The 16,184-nt window shown below is 38.2% G+C and overlaps 1 protein-coding gene across 4 annotated transcripts in view; it reads right to left on the bottom strand.

Annotated features, from left to right (window-relative positions):
• LOC124625797 (protein diaphanous) overlaps positions 1-16,184 on the bottom strand; it is a 370,389-nt gene that overhangs the window by 48,503 nt on the left and 305,702 nt on the right. For all 4 annotated transcript variants that reach the window (XM_047149249.1, XM_047149252.1, XM_047149250.1 and 1 more), the window contains exons 8-12: positions 14,600-14,730; positions 14,273-14,430; positions 12,692-13,060; positions 8,302-8,444; positions 5,928-6,195 (exon numbers count right to left, since the gene is read on the bottom strand). In XM_047149249.1, the coding sequence (XP_047005205.1) occupies positions 5,928-6,195; positions 8,302-8,444; positions 12,692-13,060; positions 14,273-14,430; positions 14,600-14,730 (1,069 nt within the window). The remainder of the gene's footprint in view (positions 1-5,927; positions 6,196-8,301; positions 8,445-12,691; positions 13,061-14,272; positions 14,431-14,599; positions 14,731-16,184) is intronic.

The raw sequence follows: 16,184 nt of genomic DNA, 5'->3' as shown, positions 1-16,184 counted from the left end.
TAAAACCCACTTCCTTTCGTCTTCCCCTCTCCTTCCCTCTTTCCTGATGAGGCAACAGTTTGTTGCGAAAGCTTGAATTTTGTGTGTATGTTTGTGTTTGTTTGTGTGTCTATCGACCTGCCAGCGCTTTTGCTCGGTAAGTCACCTCATCTTTGTTTTTATATATAAAAAAAAAATCTGTAAAACATATACATTATAAACAGTGCCTGAAACAAATAGATGTTAATTTTTACATAATATTGAGCCAGAAAAGTACCCTGTATCCTTAAGGGAAGACAAACCTACATTTCTAGCATTTGTAGACTTGGAGAAAGCTCTTGGCAATGTTGACTGGAATACTCTCTTTAAAATTCTGAAGGTGTCAGGGATAAAATACAGGGAGCGAAAGGCTATTTACAATTTGTACAGAAACCAGATGGCAGTTATAAGAATCGAGGGGTTGAAAGGGAAGCAGTGATTGAGAAAGGAGTGAGACGGGGTTGTAGTCTATCACCGATGTTATTCAATCTGTATATTGAGCAAGCAGTAAAGAAAACAAAAGAAAAATTTGGAGTAGGAATTAAAATCCATGGAGAAGAAATAAAAACATTGAAGTTTTATGCGAGTGCAGGCTTTCTTGGTGAATTTCATATATGAAGTCTTCATGGGTTGTCAGTCGAGTAGCATAGTCGTCTCGTAGCAACGTTTCCACGGAATGTGTCTCCATCATTTTCAGGTGTCTCAATCATCTTCGTCTGAATAGCAGCTTTCAAAATGCCAGTGCTACAGAACAATGCTGAAGATTAGATGGGTAAGTCACGTAACTGATGAGGAGGTACTGAATACAATTGAGGAGAAGAGGAAATTGTGGCACAACCTAATTAAAAGAAGGGACCGGTTGGTAGGACACGTTCTGAGGCACCAAGAGATCACCAATTTAGTATTGGAGGGAATCGTGGGGGTAAAAGACGTAGAAGTAGACCAAGAGATGAGTACACTAAGCAGATTTGGAAGGATGTAGGTTGCAGTAGTTACTCAGAGAGATGAAAAAGTTTGCACAGGATAGAGTAGCATGGAGAGCTAAATCAAACCAGTCTCTGGACTGAAGACCGCAACAACAAGAGCCCTTAGAGAAGAAAGAAGCTGCCACAGGAGAATTCTGACTAGTAGATGGAAATTTCAACCCAGTGGAATGGAAATAATTGCTTATCAACACATTTCATTTACTGCCAGACAAATTGAAGTACGCAATATTGCAGTGCCTGTGTATTTTTATGATGCTACAATGTCGGGTCATCTGGGATTTGCAAAGACCTATGATGGAATTGGAAGCAGGTAAAATTGGCCAGATATCCATAGATCTGTCAGACATTAGTAAGGCAATGAAGCAATGCCAACGACAGAAAGATATGCTATAGTTATCCCCCCAAGAAATCTGGTATCAGTTCCTTAAGTTATTCCATTTTGCCACATGGAAGTCTGCATATGTGGAAGGTTTCCCTAGTCGACCAATGGGAATGATGGATAATAATGTACACTGACTATCTCATTGGCTAAACTGTCATCAAGGCTGTACCAACTGTTAAAGCTCAGGATGTCATCAGATTTCCTGTAGAAGACATAATTTTCAATCATGGACTACCGTATGCCATAATATAAAGATCTCTATCACGACAAAGTTAAGACTGGTGTCAGAAGCAATTTCACAGTGCAGTATCATTCCCAAGGATGAGAACTGCCTGCCACCTGTAAATCAGTGGCCTCTTACATTTTAATATGACATTGACAGATATGCTCTCTATGTACACTGATGTTAACCAAGAGACTTGTATACAACAGTGCCTGTTAAGGCATTACAATACAACACAGCAAAGCAATACAGCACAGGTTTCACAGCATTTTTCCTGATTAATGGTTGAGAGGCTAAAACAACAAATACTCTGTTTCAGTTTCAACTGGAGAATGTTCTGGCAGGTTAAACCTAATAGCTCACCACCAGAACTGAAGAAGTAAGACAGCTTGTACCCATACATGCCTTGGACTTTGATGATAAGGATTGTGGAAAATTATTAAAGCACCACTTTGGTCTACACCAAATTCTGTGTCTGTTGTCAGATGTTACCTATGGAGTCAATAATGATGATCCTACAAAAGTGCAGAGAAAACATCCTAGTGCTTGTATGGTAACTTATAATAGACTGGCAATGGCAAGGAAAGCGTTTCTGAAGAAGAAAACTTTGTTAACATCGAGTATAGATTTAAGTGTCAGGAAGTCGTTTCTGAAAGTATTCGTATGGAGTGTAGCCATGTATGGAAGTGAAATATGGACGATAAACAGTTTGGACAAGAAGAGAATAGAAGCTTTTGAAATGTGGTGCTACAGAAGAATGCTGAAGATTAGATGGGTAGATCACATAACTAATGAGGAGGTATTGGGGAGAAGAGGAGTTTGTGGCACAACTTGACAAGAAGAAGGGATAGGTTAGTAGGACACGTCATGAGGCATCAAGGGATCACCAATTTAGTATTGGAGGGCAGCGTGGAGGGTAAAAATCGTAGAGGGAGACCAAGAGATGAATACACTAAGCAGATTCAGAAGGATGTAGGCTGCAGTACATACTGGGAGATGAAGAAGCTTGCACAGGATAGAATAGCACGGAGACTGCATCAAACCAGTCTCAGGACTGAAGACCACAACAACAACAACAACAACAATAGGCCTGTAGTGTCGACTGATGATAGAGCCCTCCAACACAAGAGACACCAAGATCTGCTCAACAATTTTGATGCCTCATGGAAGTAATTTCATTTGAATATACCAGTGGCTTTGAGAATGTGACAGCATGACCAGAACACAAGGATCAGTCTTCAATAACAATCAAAGACCACTAATTAGATCCTCTTCCAGATCCAAGAAGTTTTAGTAAGCTTTGAAACAGTTGGTTATTGTTCTGTGAGGGGGACAGAAATGCTGTGTGCTGTTCATCATCGGACATACTAAAGTGGTTGCAGTTACTGGCTAGTGATGTGTAGGTCCCTGGTTCAATTCCAGCCAACTGAAATTATTTATGATTTAATAATTGCAATTTCTGGGACTGACTTATTCATGGAATGGAATTTAATAGAAGATTCTGTGGATCTGTAAATAGAAGCACATTCTGTAAAGGTGGCCAGTTCAGCAAAGTCTGCAGTTTTTTGTGTGCTTGACAAACATGCCTTTAGTGTGAAGTTGCAGTTCCTGTTGCCAATGCTGCTGTCTTAACGGCAATACTGTCCAAGATTCTATGTGAGAATACATCCATACTTAATCCATGCACATTTCATGCTAATGATGAAAATATACACACACAACAAGTTATGCTCATAGCACAGATATCATATGCATAAATTTCCAAGTTTTCTTTTGAGTATTCGTGGCATGAATCCACACAGCGATTTATGGCAATATCACTAATGACTCATATAGCTTAATTCACCACTCACAGAGGGAAGAATAATTTTTAAGAGAAGAATTCCCGGTCTGGGAAGCCTGTTGCTTTTCCTGTGTCACCACACTAGTTTTGAGGAAATGAAAGTCTGATTTGTCCAAGAAGTGTACAGTAACTGCATGGAGTGTGATAATTAAGTTAATTACTTTCCTGTGTCTTCATTTAAAGATACAACGATTCATATGCATATCAGGGTAGAATAAATAGTTTTATTGAGTCACCTGAAGTGAAATGGATGATGACAAGAACACGGTAGTGGCATAGAAGCTCGCTCCTGGCAGAGAGAGAGAGAGAGAGAGAGAGAGAGAGAGAGAGAGAGAGAGAGAGAGGGAGGGAGGGAGGGGGGGGGGGAGCACATTTGAATAGTTTCCCAAGAAAAAAAAATAAAGAGTTTTATTTTTGTCCACTCAAATGAAAATGAAACATGGAATAAAAATTAAGCTGACTGTTTATTATTTCAAAAATAATAACCATAACAGTTAATACATTTATCCCATTGTACAACAATACATTCAATTCTTTCATGAAAAAATGCTTGCAGTTGTTGATGGATCTATGATTGTAAACATCATCCAAAGCAAATCAATGGCCATGAATGTCTTTCTTTAGGACTCCAAAAATACAGAAATTGCATGGAGAGAGAGTGGTACTGTATAGAGGACATGTATGGGCTTCCCAGTGAAACTTCCGCAGCATAGTCTAGACAACCCTGGTAACATGTGGGCAAGCATTATCCTGCAACAGAATGATGCCATCAATGAACAGTCCTGGGTATTTAGACTTGATGGCACACTTCAATTTTTGCAAAATGTCTATGTGGTCTTGTTGTCTGGCACAGAGTTTGCATCTCCAGGAAGTTTCATATCAGGGCACACTCCACTGCAGAGTGAAAAAATCTCTCTGGAATATCTTCTCTGACTGTGGCTAAGCCATGTCTCCACAGTATCTTTTCTTCCAGGAGTGCTAGCCCTGCAAGTTTCATAGGAGAACTTCCATGAAGTTTTAAATGTATGAGATGAGGTACTGGCAGAAGTAAAGCTGGATGGATTTCAAATCATGTTTGGATAGTTAGGTACATAGAGCACTTGCATGTAAAAGACAAAGATCCAAAGTTTGACTCTCACTCCAGCACACAGTTTTGTCAGGTAGTACAGTTTTAATTTGTCAGGAAGTTTCACACTGTAAAATGTTCTGCATTGGCACTGTTGCACCTTTTTCCTTCACACTGATTGATGTTAACATTGTCATATGTCCATAAAAACATTTTCCAGAACCACAATCATGCTTGTACTGTAAAGAATCAACACCCACTACCTTTAACTAGAGTGTGCCTGTATCTAGTCAGGTAACCAAGTTAGCTCTCACTACGGCTGAGCCAAAAGGTGACGTTATTTAATATAAGAGTGGTGGTGTTACATCAAAGCTCTTGTACATAACAACCAAAAGGGGCTCAGTGAACCCTAACAATCCACCAATAGTCAGCACAATCTCACCTCTGGATACAGTCTTTGTCTGTTAGCAGTGAATGACCCTTGAAAGCAAGCCAGTTTCAGACAGTTGAAATTTCATACACATTATTGAAAGTCTCCTTGGATTTACCGCCAGATCCTGAAATCAACATGATTCAATATTTCAGTGATACAACTACCTGACATCCTTAGGAGAATGCTGCTGCAACTGCAGAGTTCCACAGTTTTCAGCAGACAGATGGATTGCTCAAATATTGAATCATGCTGATTTCAGGATCTGGCATCAAATATGAGGAGATTTTCAACACTTATTATGCTGGAAAAACGTATGAAATCAAATCATACACACTGGCCTACATACTGAGAAAATACCCTGTGACAAACGTGCAGTGTAAATATCTGAAATCAATATTAGTGATATCATCATAGCAACAACAGGAAATACTGAAGTAGGTAATTGGCTGTTTCAAATATTCACAAAAAATTAGGAGAAAAGTTGTTTCCAAGTTATCATCTTGCGCAATTATTTGAGTTTGTACATTGTTTTATTATTAGTTTTGTCATTCCCTTACATTTCATGATTCAAATAAAACACACTAACACTAATGACATTTTGTGGGACATACAACAGAAAGGCAAAAAAATTAATCCACAAAAACAGAAAATCTTTTCTTAGCAATAATTCTTTTTACAAGGTATCAGCAAGTCTACCAAAAGCTGAATGTGATGCCCACAATAGCTTCCATAAACTTACAGTTTTTCTTTCGCTGAGTAAGAGAAGAAGGCTGTGTGTGTGTGTGTGTGTGTATGTGTGTGTGTGTGTGTGTGTGTGTGTGTGTGATTTGGGTGGGTGGGTGGGAGCATGCGCACCTAAAAGGATTTTCTTTTTTTTTTAAATGAGAAGAACGCTGCTTGTAACTCAGAGTCATATGTGAAAGCAATGAAAACATGCCTTAGAAGGTAACATTACTAAACCTGTAACAAGTTTTACCGTAACAGCAAACTGCTCTGCTTCCGTCAGGTCTGAATATTGCGAGCGGTATTCCTCTAGTTTCTTCAGCTGGTCAGGTGGTGGTAAATATGCAATAAGTTGCTCCACAACACTGTCAGTCAGTACTGTTTCATCACACCGAAGTATGCATTTCTTCACCTCCTCGTAACTCAAGTGCTTCAGTGAGCCACCAAGTAGGATGGAAATGTTCTGAGCAACTTTGCCATCCAACACCTTGAGGTCCTTTACTTTTTTCATTGTACCACCCCTGTCGACACAGAAGAGCCTCAAATAACAAAAAAAGAACATTTTGCTAGCTTTGTATGTAACTTTAATCCAAGTACTACAATATCATCCCTAACACATCAGTAAGAAATTTAGGTAGTACACACTAATACAGCAGGTTCCGTGGTTAATCTGTGTTAAATGATAAAGACATTCTACAAGATTATTAACAGCGAGATTCAATGACAATGTAAACATTTGGAAAATATACACTAATTTATTCTGACAAATTACATAATGGTCTGAAGCATGATTTTAAAACAACACAACAAGGTTCCATAAAATATTCATTTTATAACTAACTAGAATTTTCCATGCAGCATAAATTACTCTTTAAGCACTTTTTAAAATTAATTCATGGGTGACTTTCCTATCTTTTATACTGTGCACAAAATCATTAACATCATGTCCACGAGAAATAGGTGGTAACCCCAAGAAGTGTTTCTCTTTTTATTTATTTCTGAACAATTACATTTCTAATAACACGTGAAATGTTGGGAGGAAGAGAGAGAGAGAGAGAGAGAGAGAGAGAGAGAGAGAGAGAGAGAGAGAGAGAGAGAGAGACAGACAGAGAGAGAGACAGATCACTTGCTATGCCTTATTTCACCAACAGTTTTCATAGTTTAATTTCACAATTTATCTGTAAAGAATATTTATGAAAAACTTTAATTAATTAGCATTTATAGTGGCAAAATCAAAGTCCAGATTAATTCTATTAAGGAGAGGCACAGATTCTAAATTAAATAAGTAGCTTACCAGATACTCGTGCAGCTAATCCTTTTATACTTATTACCTGTCTGGGATTCCTAACATATCACCCTGCCACAAATAAGAAAACTTTCGAAGAACAGCTGCACAATATGTGACAGGATTATTTACAATAACTGCACAATTTGTGATATAATTATTCTGTCATGCATTACTAAGATGCATAGCAAGCTTCAACAAGTGTAGCTTGCAGAGTACGTGGCATTTATGGTACAGTGCAGTCCTTGTAATGCAGGAGAAGATATGCTTGAGAATATTTAAGTAAGTGTGTGAGTGAGTGAGTGAGAGAGTGGGCCAATGAAAGTTCATATATATGATCACAAAAAATCTGTGAATACGTGTCTTGGAATGCAGTGTTTATGTGTCTAGGAGCAGTATTTGTACTCTAACAGCACTTTGACACAAGATGTGCACATAATTCTTATCTATAATTCATCTTTTGACACTAAGCGACCAGTGGGATATTATGAAATTGAGGCTCATAAAATTTCCATTTGTCCCTACTAACAACATTTTTTTTACAACCTGCCCTTGTTGAAACTTAAAAAGGAGTCCTACATACTGAATCATTTATGTTTAGTCAATTACATGAATTGATAATTTGGCTGTTGAAAATTAATCTTCACAACATTACAAAAAACAACACTAACAACATATAAATCCACAGTATTAAAACCCTGCCAAGAAGCTGTTTGTAGACTGTAAGTGTTTAGCACACTTGAAAAGCATCTGCGTAAATTAACTATTGTCAAAACAATACTCCATACGTATTTTCACTATATTTCACACTGGACTTATAAATTGTGAAAGCCAGCTTTGATTTTCAGTTTATCAAATCAGATGTAAGCTATTTTTACAATTTTCAATTTTTGTGATAGAGGGGCATCAAGGCTAAGAAAGAATATCATTATTGCAGAGACAATGCCTGATAGAATAATTTGTAAATGCTGATCAATAACTCGGTGGAATGAAATTAATGCAACTATTCAAGTGACTGTACTGGAAACATTACTTATCCCATGATAGAAAATGTCAATTATTATTGCAACAGACCATCAGTTGTACTCATCAGTGACGAATATGAATTCACATACAGCAGAGAATTCACTTACCAGAAATGAAATTCATTGTACAATATGTGTTTTTTGTGAATTGTAACACACAGATCCTAATCAGTAGAGAAAAATGAAGATTACAGGTACTTCTCTCTAATAGAAAAAGAAATAAGAAATACTGAAATTTTAATTTGAAATACACATAAGAGATAAATCTTACCATGGAAGTTTACAAGAGCATTTTGAGATGTAATTTACTAACTTACTTGTCAACAGCATCATCTGCCTTCTTAGCAACAGGCTTTGAGGAAAATTTCTCAGCTAGTCCATTCAGTATGTCAGGTGATGCTAATTTCTCTTCATGTACTTTCACCCAGAATGCCTTTTCAGACATTTTTTGTGGAATAATCTGTAATCATAGTTAAACACCATATGATTTAACAAGCCACTATATAAAACAAACAACATTTGGAAACATATATACATTATTTTATTTAAGTTTCAGGAAGTTCATACTAGACTATATTTAAAAAATTCCAATTTGTTTTGTGTCACAGAATGATGGCACCTAGAGTTGGAAGAGGGAAAGAATATAGAAAAAAAGAGAAGAAGAATAAGACATCTATGCAAAGGTTAGAGAAAATTAAAGTTAACACCTTCACAGGCAAAAATGCTGCGCATGGGGAGGAGTAGACTACATAAATAAAATAAGAAAAATATTAAGTGGAAAAATGTCAGAAATACCAAGCTCTAACTTTCTTTTTTTCTGCCTAGTATTAGTTCAGTTAAGCGATGGGCAATATTTAATGTAACTATTCAAATACTACTACTACTACTACTATTATGAGTCTTATCTATTGCACAAATAGTGTGTTTCATACTGGATGCTACTAAATTTTTACGCAGTACCATTTTGCTACTCCTCTAGATCATGGTTAATTAAGAAGAAGCTATTCCACTGTTATTACAATGCCTTCCTGTTTGTCACTTTATTTCCACAAATTTAAACAAAACAGTACTACCCATGTCACTGAAACTGCAATTGGCAGCATCAGAGCACCATCTCAAAAACTACTACATAGTCAGGTCTGAGTAACAACAGAAGGTGTGGGGAAATACCAGCCCACAGACCACACACAGGTAATTTTGGTTCCAAAATGTGGCCCCTGAGCCAAAAGATTGCCCATCCCTGAACTATGGTAGTAGTGCCTGCAGTGTCTTCCAAATCATTCAGAGACATGAGGGTTCAAAATGGGGTACTTATTCCACCGTGCATACAAGCAGTGCCAGAGCTCTCTCATAAAAGCCACTGCATTGTTAATCAAACAAGTGTGGTGTTGTGTTCTCTTCTGACCAGTCCTTTTCTCACATGTTGTACAAATGTGATATATTACAGCAAAGCTACATAAGTAACACACAAATCTTTTCAAAAACATTCTATTCATAAATAGTACCTTTCATTTGTACAAGGCATTGTATTTATTTTAAAAAGTTCAGCAGCTTAGTTTTATTACAATGACCTTCTCTCTCCTCTGTTCATCTGGTCCTCCTCAAATCAGCATGCCACCTACCTAGAAGTTGACATCCTCCTCTCTGATGGGTCCATCCACATGTCTGTCCACATTAAACCCACCAATCACCAACAGCACATGCATGCATTTTGACAATTGTCATCCCTTTCACACCAAAAAAATCCCTGCCATACAGCCTGGCTACATGGAGATGGCATACCTGCAGTAACAAGAGCTCCCTTTCCCAGTATTCTAAAGGTTTCATAGACAGGCACTATTCCTCAGATCTAATCTGCAAACAGATCTCCCTTGCCATTTCCCCTCACACCCCCAATCCCCCCGCCACCCCCAAGAACCAGCCTTTGCCGGTGCTTTGATTACCTATCACCATGCCCTGAAATGAGAGACATCCTATCTAAGATCCTTCCCATCCCTCCTAAAGCAGAGTTCCGTGACCCACCCAACCTCCACAACATCCTAGTCCATCCTTTGCCATTCCCAACCCTTGCCACAACCCTATGGAAGGCCCAGGAGCAAAACCTGCCCAATCCACCAACCCAGCATTTCCTATTCCAGTCCTATCACAGATTTATTTTATCCCATCACGGACCAGGCCACCTGTGAAAGCAACCATGTCATTTACCAGCTCTGTTGCAATCACAGGACAGCTTTTACTTTTGGTAGAACTACCAACCAGCTGTCCACCAGGGTGAACGGCCACTGCCAAACTGTGGCCAAGAGCGAAGTAGACCACCCTGTGGCACAACATGCAGCTGAACATAACATCCTTGAGTCAATGGCGGCCTCACTACCCGAGACATCTGGATCATCCCTCCACCATCAGCTTTTCTGAACTGCACAGATGGGAGTTACCCTTACAATACATTCTCTGCTCCCATCATTATCTTTACCTCAACAAACAGCAACATACTGCTCCCACGCCAACACCCAATAGTTTGTACCCCCTCTGTCCTATCACCTCCTCCCCATTCCCGTCTCCTACACTTTCTGTTTGACACCCACTGCAAATATGCCAGCCTTCTTGCCCTGGTTCCTCTGCTTTTTCACTCCATTTTCCCAACATCCCTGCCCCACAACTTCCTGATGCTGCACCTGTTGGCATTCTAGTCTTCGCACACTTTGCTGGACAGTGCTCCTCTTTACCCCCACCCATATGCTGCTATCCTTTCCCCTTCTCCTCCAGATTGCTGTTACCATCCCACACGATAGTTGCGTTCTGGCCGAAGCCGCTGGAGTTGGCAGTCGTGTGCATGAGGAATGCTTGCTTGGGTGAATGAATGGTATGTGTTTCTCTTTCTCCGACGAAGGCTGTGGTCAAAAGCTTATTTGTAAGCATCTTTTGCCTGTCTGCAATTTAGTATGATATCTTCACAGTAAGTAGCAATCTATCTTTTCCTACACTTTTTATTTTATTTTATTTATTTCTGTTCATAAATGGCTCACATATATTTTGTAAATTTTAATAAAAAGAAAGGCATTCGTAAAATAATGTACAGATGACAAGTACAGCCAGACAAAAAATATTTCCTGCTGCAATTAACACCTAAAGAAAAAAGTGAGCAAATAAGATATTGATAGACCACAGAATATGAAAGAATAAACAAGCAACAAGTGAAGTCTTTCTTCAGACTATCGAGATAGGAGCAGACAAATTAAATGGTGCTAGGGATTTAGGCATGACACTTTTAAAAGAAAATTTCCTGTCTTATTTCACTTAGGTACCTATTTGTATGTGTTTTCATTTGTTGAATTTTTTTACCCACTCTTTGTTCTTGTTAAATTATTCCCCTATCTCCACGCAGGTACAGCTCCTTGCCAATTATAAACCACAGTAAATATATTGTAAGTATTATACAATTGATTAATTTTTATTTTTATTGATTTTCTATATAATTTTCATCATTTTTATTTTATTTCTAATATAATTTTTATTATTTTCATTGATTTTAATTAAATCCTTATTAGATTTTTTTATATCAGTTATAAATTACCAATAATGTTTTCTCTCACATCGACCTAATAACACAAAGAAGTAGCCACAGAATTTTATACTCAATTTAAGAACAACTTTATAGAATTCAAACAATACTAAAGCAAGCATTTTCAAACTTCTTCAATGGACCTACAACAAGATGTCACATAACTTTCATGTGACTGACCAGCAATTTGTTTTCACAATGAAGAAATTAGACATATGGGTGCAGACTTTCAACTTTCACTGAAATAGAAAAAGTGATGTCAGTAAAATAAAAATAAACTGGTAACGTGATAGTAACAGTCCACTAACATAACACACCACTTGTTTGAAACAAAACTTGCTATATTCATACACAATCAACAGTAGATGCAGCTCAGCTTGTCTTCCTAGATTTCAGAAGTGTATCACATACCTGACTACTATACAAGATACAATTATATGTAGTATTTACAAACATTAATGATTGGCTTGATGGATATTTGGCTAAAAGAAGCCTGTATGATATACTAGACAGTGAATATTCAATAGAAATGAAAGTAACCTCACGTGTGCTGCAAGAATGCTTAATAGGACACCTTCTGTTCTCAATATAGATAAAGAATTCATCAGGCAGGATAAGCAGCATTATCAGACTGTTCACTGAGGCATGTAGACAGTCATTTTTACATCCTTCAGAACATGAATGCAATAGAACAGAAAATCACTAATGTTAGTATGAAGTACCCTCTGCCCCACACACACCGTACAGTGGTTTGCAGCACATAGAAATACAAGATGATATCAATATTTCCCTAGTGACCAGGGGTTTCATTTGACACAATAAATGAGACAATCTGAAGGAACAATAACAAGAAGAAATCACAAATTGTAATCTTAATAAAACTAAGCAGGACCACACTGACAATGTGATTTCTGCAGGGTTGGGAAAGAAGCACATCAGTCTTATGATCTGAGGAGGCCGTTGGCAACCAAAACCAATGATTTCATTTTGAAATTGATGTGACTGTGCTGAATAATAAAATAGTATCAATAGTTAAGCAGGCAATTCTAAGTCACAAGATGTACAACTAAGACAAATCTACACCAAATGTTCTGTTAAGTAATGATATAAAGGACAAATAGCTCTTTCCTCTTATAATGCCTTACCGCTTTCCAGTTTGCCCTCTTTAGTGGCCCGCTAACTTCCCACTTCTTCTTTGGTTTGAGGCCATGTGGGAGGACATCAGGCCTGGGTGCGGCAGGAATTGCGAAGCCACCGGGTGGTGGTGGTGGGGGTGGCCCCATGCCTGGCATAGGTGGTGGTGGAGGTCCTCCCATACCTGGCATCGGAGGTGGAGGGGGTCCTCCCATGCCAGGCAGAGGAGGTGGAGGAGGGGGACCCGAACCAGGCATTGGTGGAGGTGGTGGCCCTAACCCTCCAGGCATTGGGGGTGGCGGTGGTGCTCCCATTCCTGGCATAGGTGGAGGTGGTGGTCCCATGCCCATCATTGGTGGTGGAGGAGGGGGACCACCAGCCTGGAAATAGAGGAAAATCATTCAGTCCAAACATTACAACATTATGTAATACTCATGCAAAACAGTAACTGTACTTTACTGCTACATTTGAAAATTTCATAATAAAATGTGATTCATTACTGCAAATCCTATGTGTTTGTTACTGATTACATGTGTGCAGAACACTAAACCTATTTTTGACAGGTTTCAAAGGAGGTACTGACATAAGCCACCAGTACTTTGTAGCGTGCGATAAGCTGACAATTTGGGTAAGATATAAATCATGTTCTGATAACTGAAGTGGTTAAGACGACTGCTTGCATAAAGTAGGAAAACAAGTTCGAGTTCCAGACCAGCACAAATTTTCAACTTTTGCCATTGAATTATTTCAGTACCAAATTGTGACTTATGTTGGCACCTCTCTTGAAATATTGGTATTTAGGGCCACTGTATCAAAAACAGTGATGTCCGCTCTGATGGACAAGTCTGATAAGATACAACCATGTAGTATTTTTGAAATACATTACGTATGTATAACACATTAAAGTTCATGGGTACATTTCTATTTTACTGCAGGTAAAAACTTTTACTCGTTCTGCTGCAAAATAATTCCTTTTGTGAATAAGTCTTTAGAACACATACAGTGGGACTCCTGCTGGGCTGTCTTTCAAACAGTCGGTCATTGCCTTCTGAACATCAGTAATGGACCCATATGTCTGGATTCCTTTAGTTTTGCCATGACATAAAGAGTCCATTGATGGCAAATCTGACAGGACCATGGGACAGTGGAGTACTGTACATAACCAACCTGCTACTTCGGCTTCCGCGGCCGTTGTCTTCTTCAATAAAATTCTTCAGGGTATCAGACCGCATCGTCATAATTTAAAATGCGCCAACGTTTCAGCCAGCGTTGCGGCTAGCCTTCATCAGGGCCTTACGTTAACTGACGTAAGGCCCTGATGAAGGCTAGCTGCAACGCTGGCCGAAACGTTGGCGCATTTTAAATTATGACGATGCGGTCTGATACCCTGAAGAATTTTATTGAAGAACCTGCTACTTCCTTTACTAAAGATCAGTTTGTATAATCTGTACTATCATCCAAATAATGCAAAGACATGTTACAGAACTCAATTCTTGAGAAATTTTGTTCAGTTGCATTTAAGTGAGTGAGTGCTAAAGCAACATTAAGTTCAGTTCATTCCATGTTCAAAGAAACCAAAGTAGCTATGATACCTTTCCTCCACCTCCTGACTGAAGTTTTGCTTCTAGTTCTGATATTTTTTCTTCGGTGTATTTGAGCTTTGCTTCTGCTTCCTGCTTTTGAGCCAATGCCTCTTCCAGTCTAGTCTTCAGCTCTTCAACCCTACTTTCAACTTCTTGCTGAGATTTCTCTGGTATTGACAGAAATGAAATAGGAAAAAATTAATCACTGAAGTATTATGTATTGTATGCACATGAAAATGTGAATATGAATATTCACTGGTAATGGGATCTGAGACTTTATATCTAAGATTACAACCTGGTCAAGTAAGACAGAAATAAAGAAATGAGGTTTCTTACCAACCAGATGGTCAATTAGTGGGGACACGTCAATTTGAAACCTCTTTGTTGCATGGAAGTCTGGATCACATCCACCTTTGTGAAGTACTATCTGGGACACACATTCTTCAATAAGTTTATAGTAAGCTGGCCTGAAATTGTGAAACTGCATTTTAGTGACTTGAAGGTTGGATAAAAGAATGGTAACACTGGATAAACACTAAATCTATGTGGAAATAATTGAACATTTGCCTAATTACAGGCAGTGAATTACTACACAAGATGAATTTAATACTCTCAATGTGAACATGATATAACTGAATTTATGGAATTTTTGTTTTTTCATATCTACAGTGTCCAACCCAGCTTTTTTTCAAAATTTGTCAGTCATTCAAAGCAATTTCAAGTTGGAATGGTTGAGACCAGTACAATCATTGATTATTTTTTCAGTTTATGTGTGATTAAATTTCATATGCATGACACCTGTAGTAATATAAACTCACATTGCAATGGTATTATCTTGACATACTTTAAGACCACTACAGTACGCAGCACATAATCCATGTTTGCACAATATATGAGGTACTGCTAGTTCAATATCCTACACTTTTATTGTCTAGAATATGAAACACTGAATTGATGAAAATCACATTTAACATTACAATATAAGGAAAATTGTATCATTGCATGGTACATTGATTTGATTTGAACAGGGAGATAAAAACAACAGTGGCCTCAGCCCACAATTGTCCGCACTGGAACAAATTTATTGTGAGGTTTACCCCCCCCCCCCCCCCCCCCAATGATTCTTCGATGGCTTGCTGAAAAATAAAGTTACCAAATTTATGTGAAAACTCTTTTAAGCTTTTTAATAAAACAGTTGTTATTAACAGTCTGCATCTTTATTCTTCATGTTTACATATTTATTTTTCAACATCGTTACCCTGACAAGGAACAAATTTCTTCCAAAGAGAGAACAGTTTGTTGATAACGTCACTATAGAACATTTGTCTTTGTTGATGGAGCCACTATCTCACCTCTGTTTGCACTGCTTCATCACTATCAAAGTGAAGGCCTTGAAAGTCTTCTTTAATCTTTGGTAAAAATGAAAGTCACATGGGCCCCAAGTCAGACCTGTTTGAAGGATGATCAATGACAGTGAATCCAAGACATCCGACAGTTGCAGATGTTGCAGCGCTCTTGCATTATCTGGCACTGTCATACTGAAGGTGAGGGCGATTCATGTGTGGACAAACTCTTAGAATTAAAATTTGATTATAGCATGCTGTTTCTCACACTCTACACCGTTACATTACACACTTCCATGTTACATGCTACAATTCAGAGTCGTTTGGCAGCAGAGGACTGCTAATAGCAGACATGAAGAATAAAGATGTAGAATGTTAATAATGTTTGTTTTATGTAAAAATGCTTAAGAGCTTTCACATAAAAATTCACAGGCATTACTTTTCAGCATCCCCTCATAGTAAAGCCAACCAATACCTTTAAAGAGAAGAACGAAGCACTTTACTAGTTCTTTAAAATTTCTTCAAGATTTGATGACATGAATACTCTGCCTTTTGTTTTGCACTGGAAGGTGTTGTGC

The sequence above is a fragment of the Schistocerca americana genome, chromosome 8, assembly GCF_021461395.2.
Source record: "Schistocerca americana isolate TAMUIC-IGC-003095 chromosome 8, iqSchAmer2.1, whole genome shotgun sequence".
Classification (NCBI taxonomy): Eukaryota; Metazoa; Arthropoda; class Insecta; order Orthoptera; family Acrididae; genus Schistocerca; species Schistocerca americana.
Note: the sequence above shows the minus strand (reverse complement) of the source record. Positions and strands in the feature narration are given on the sequence as shown.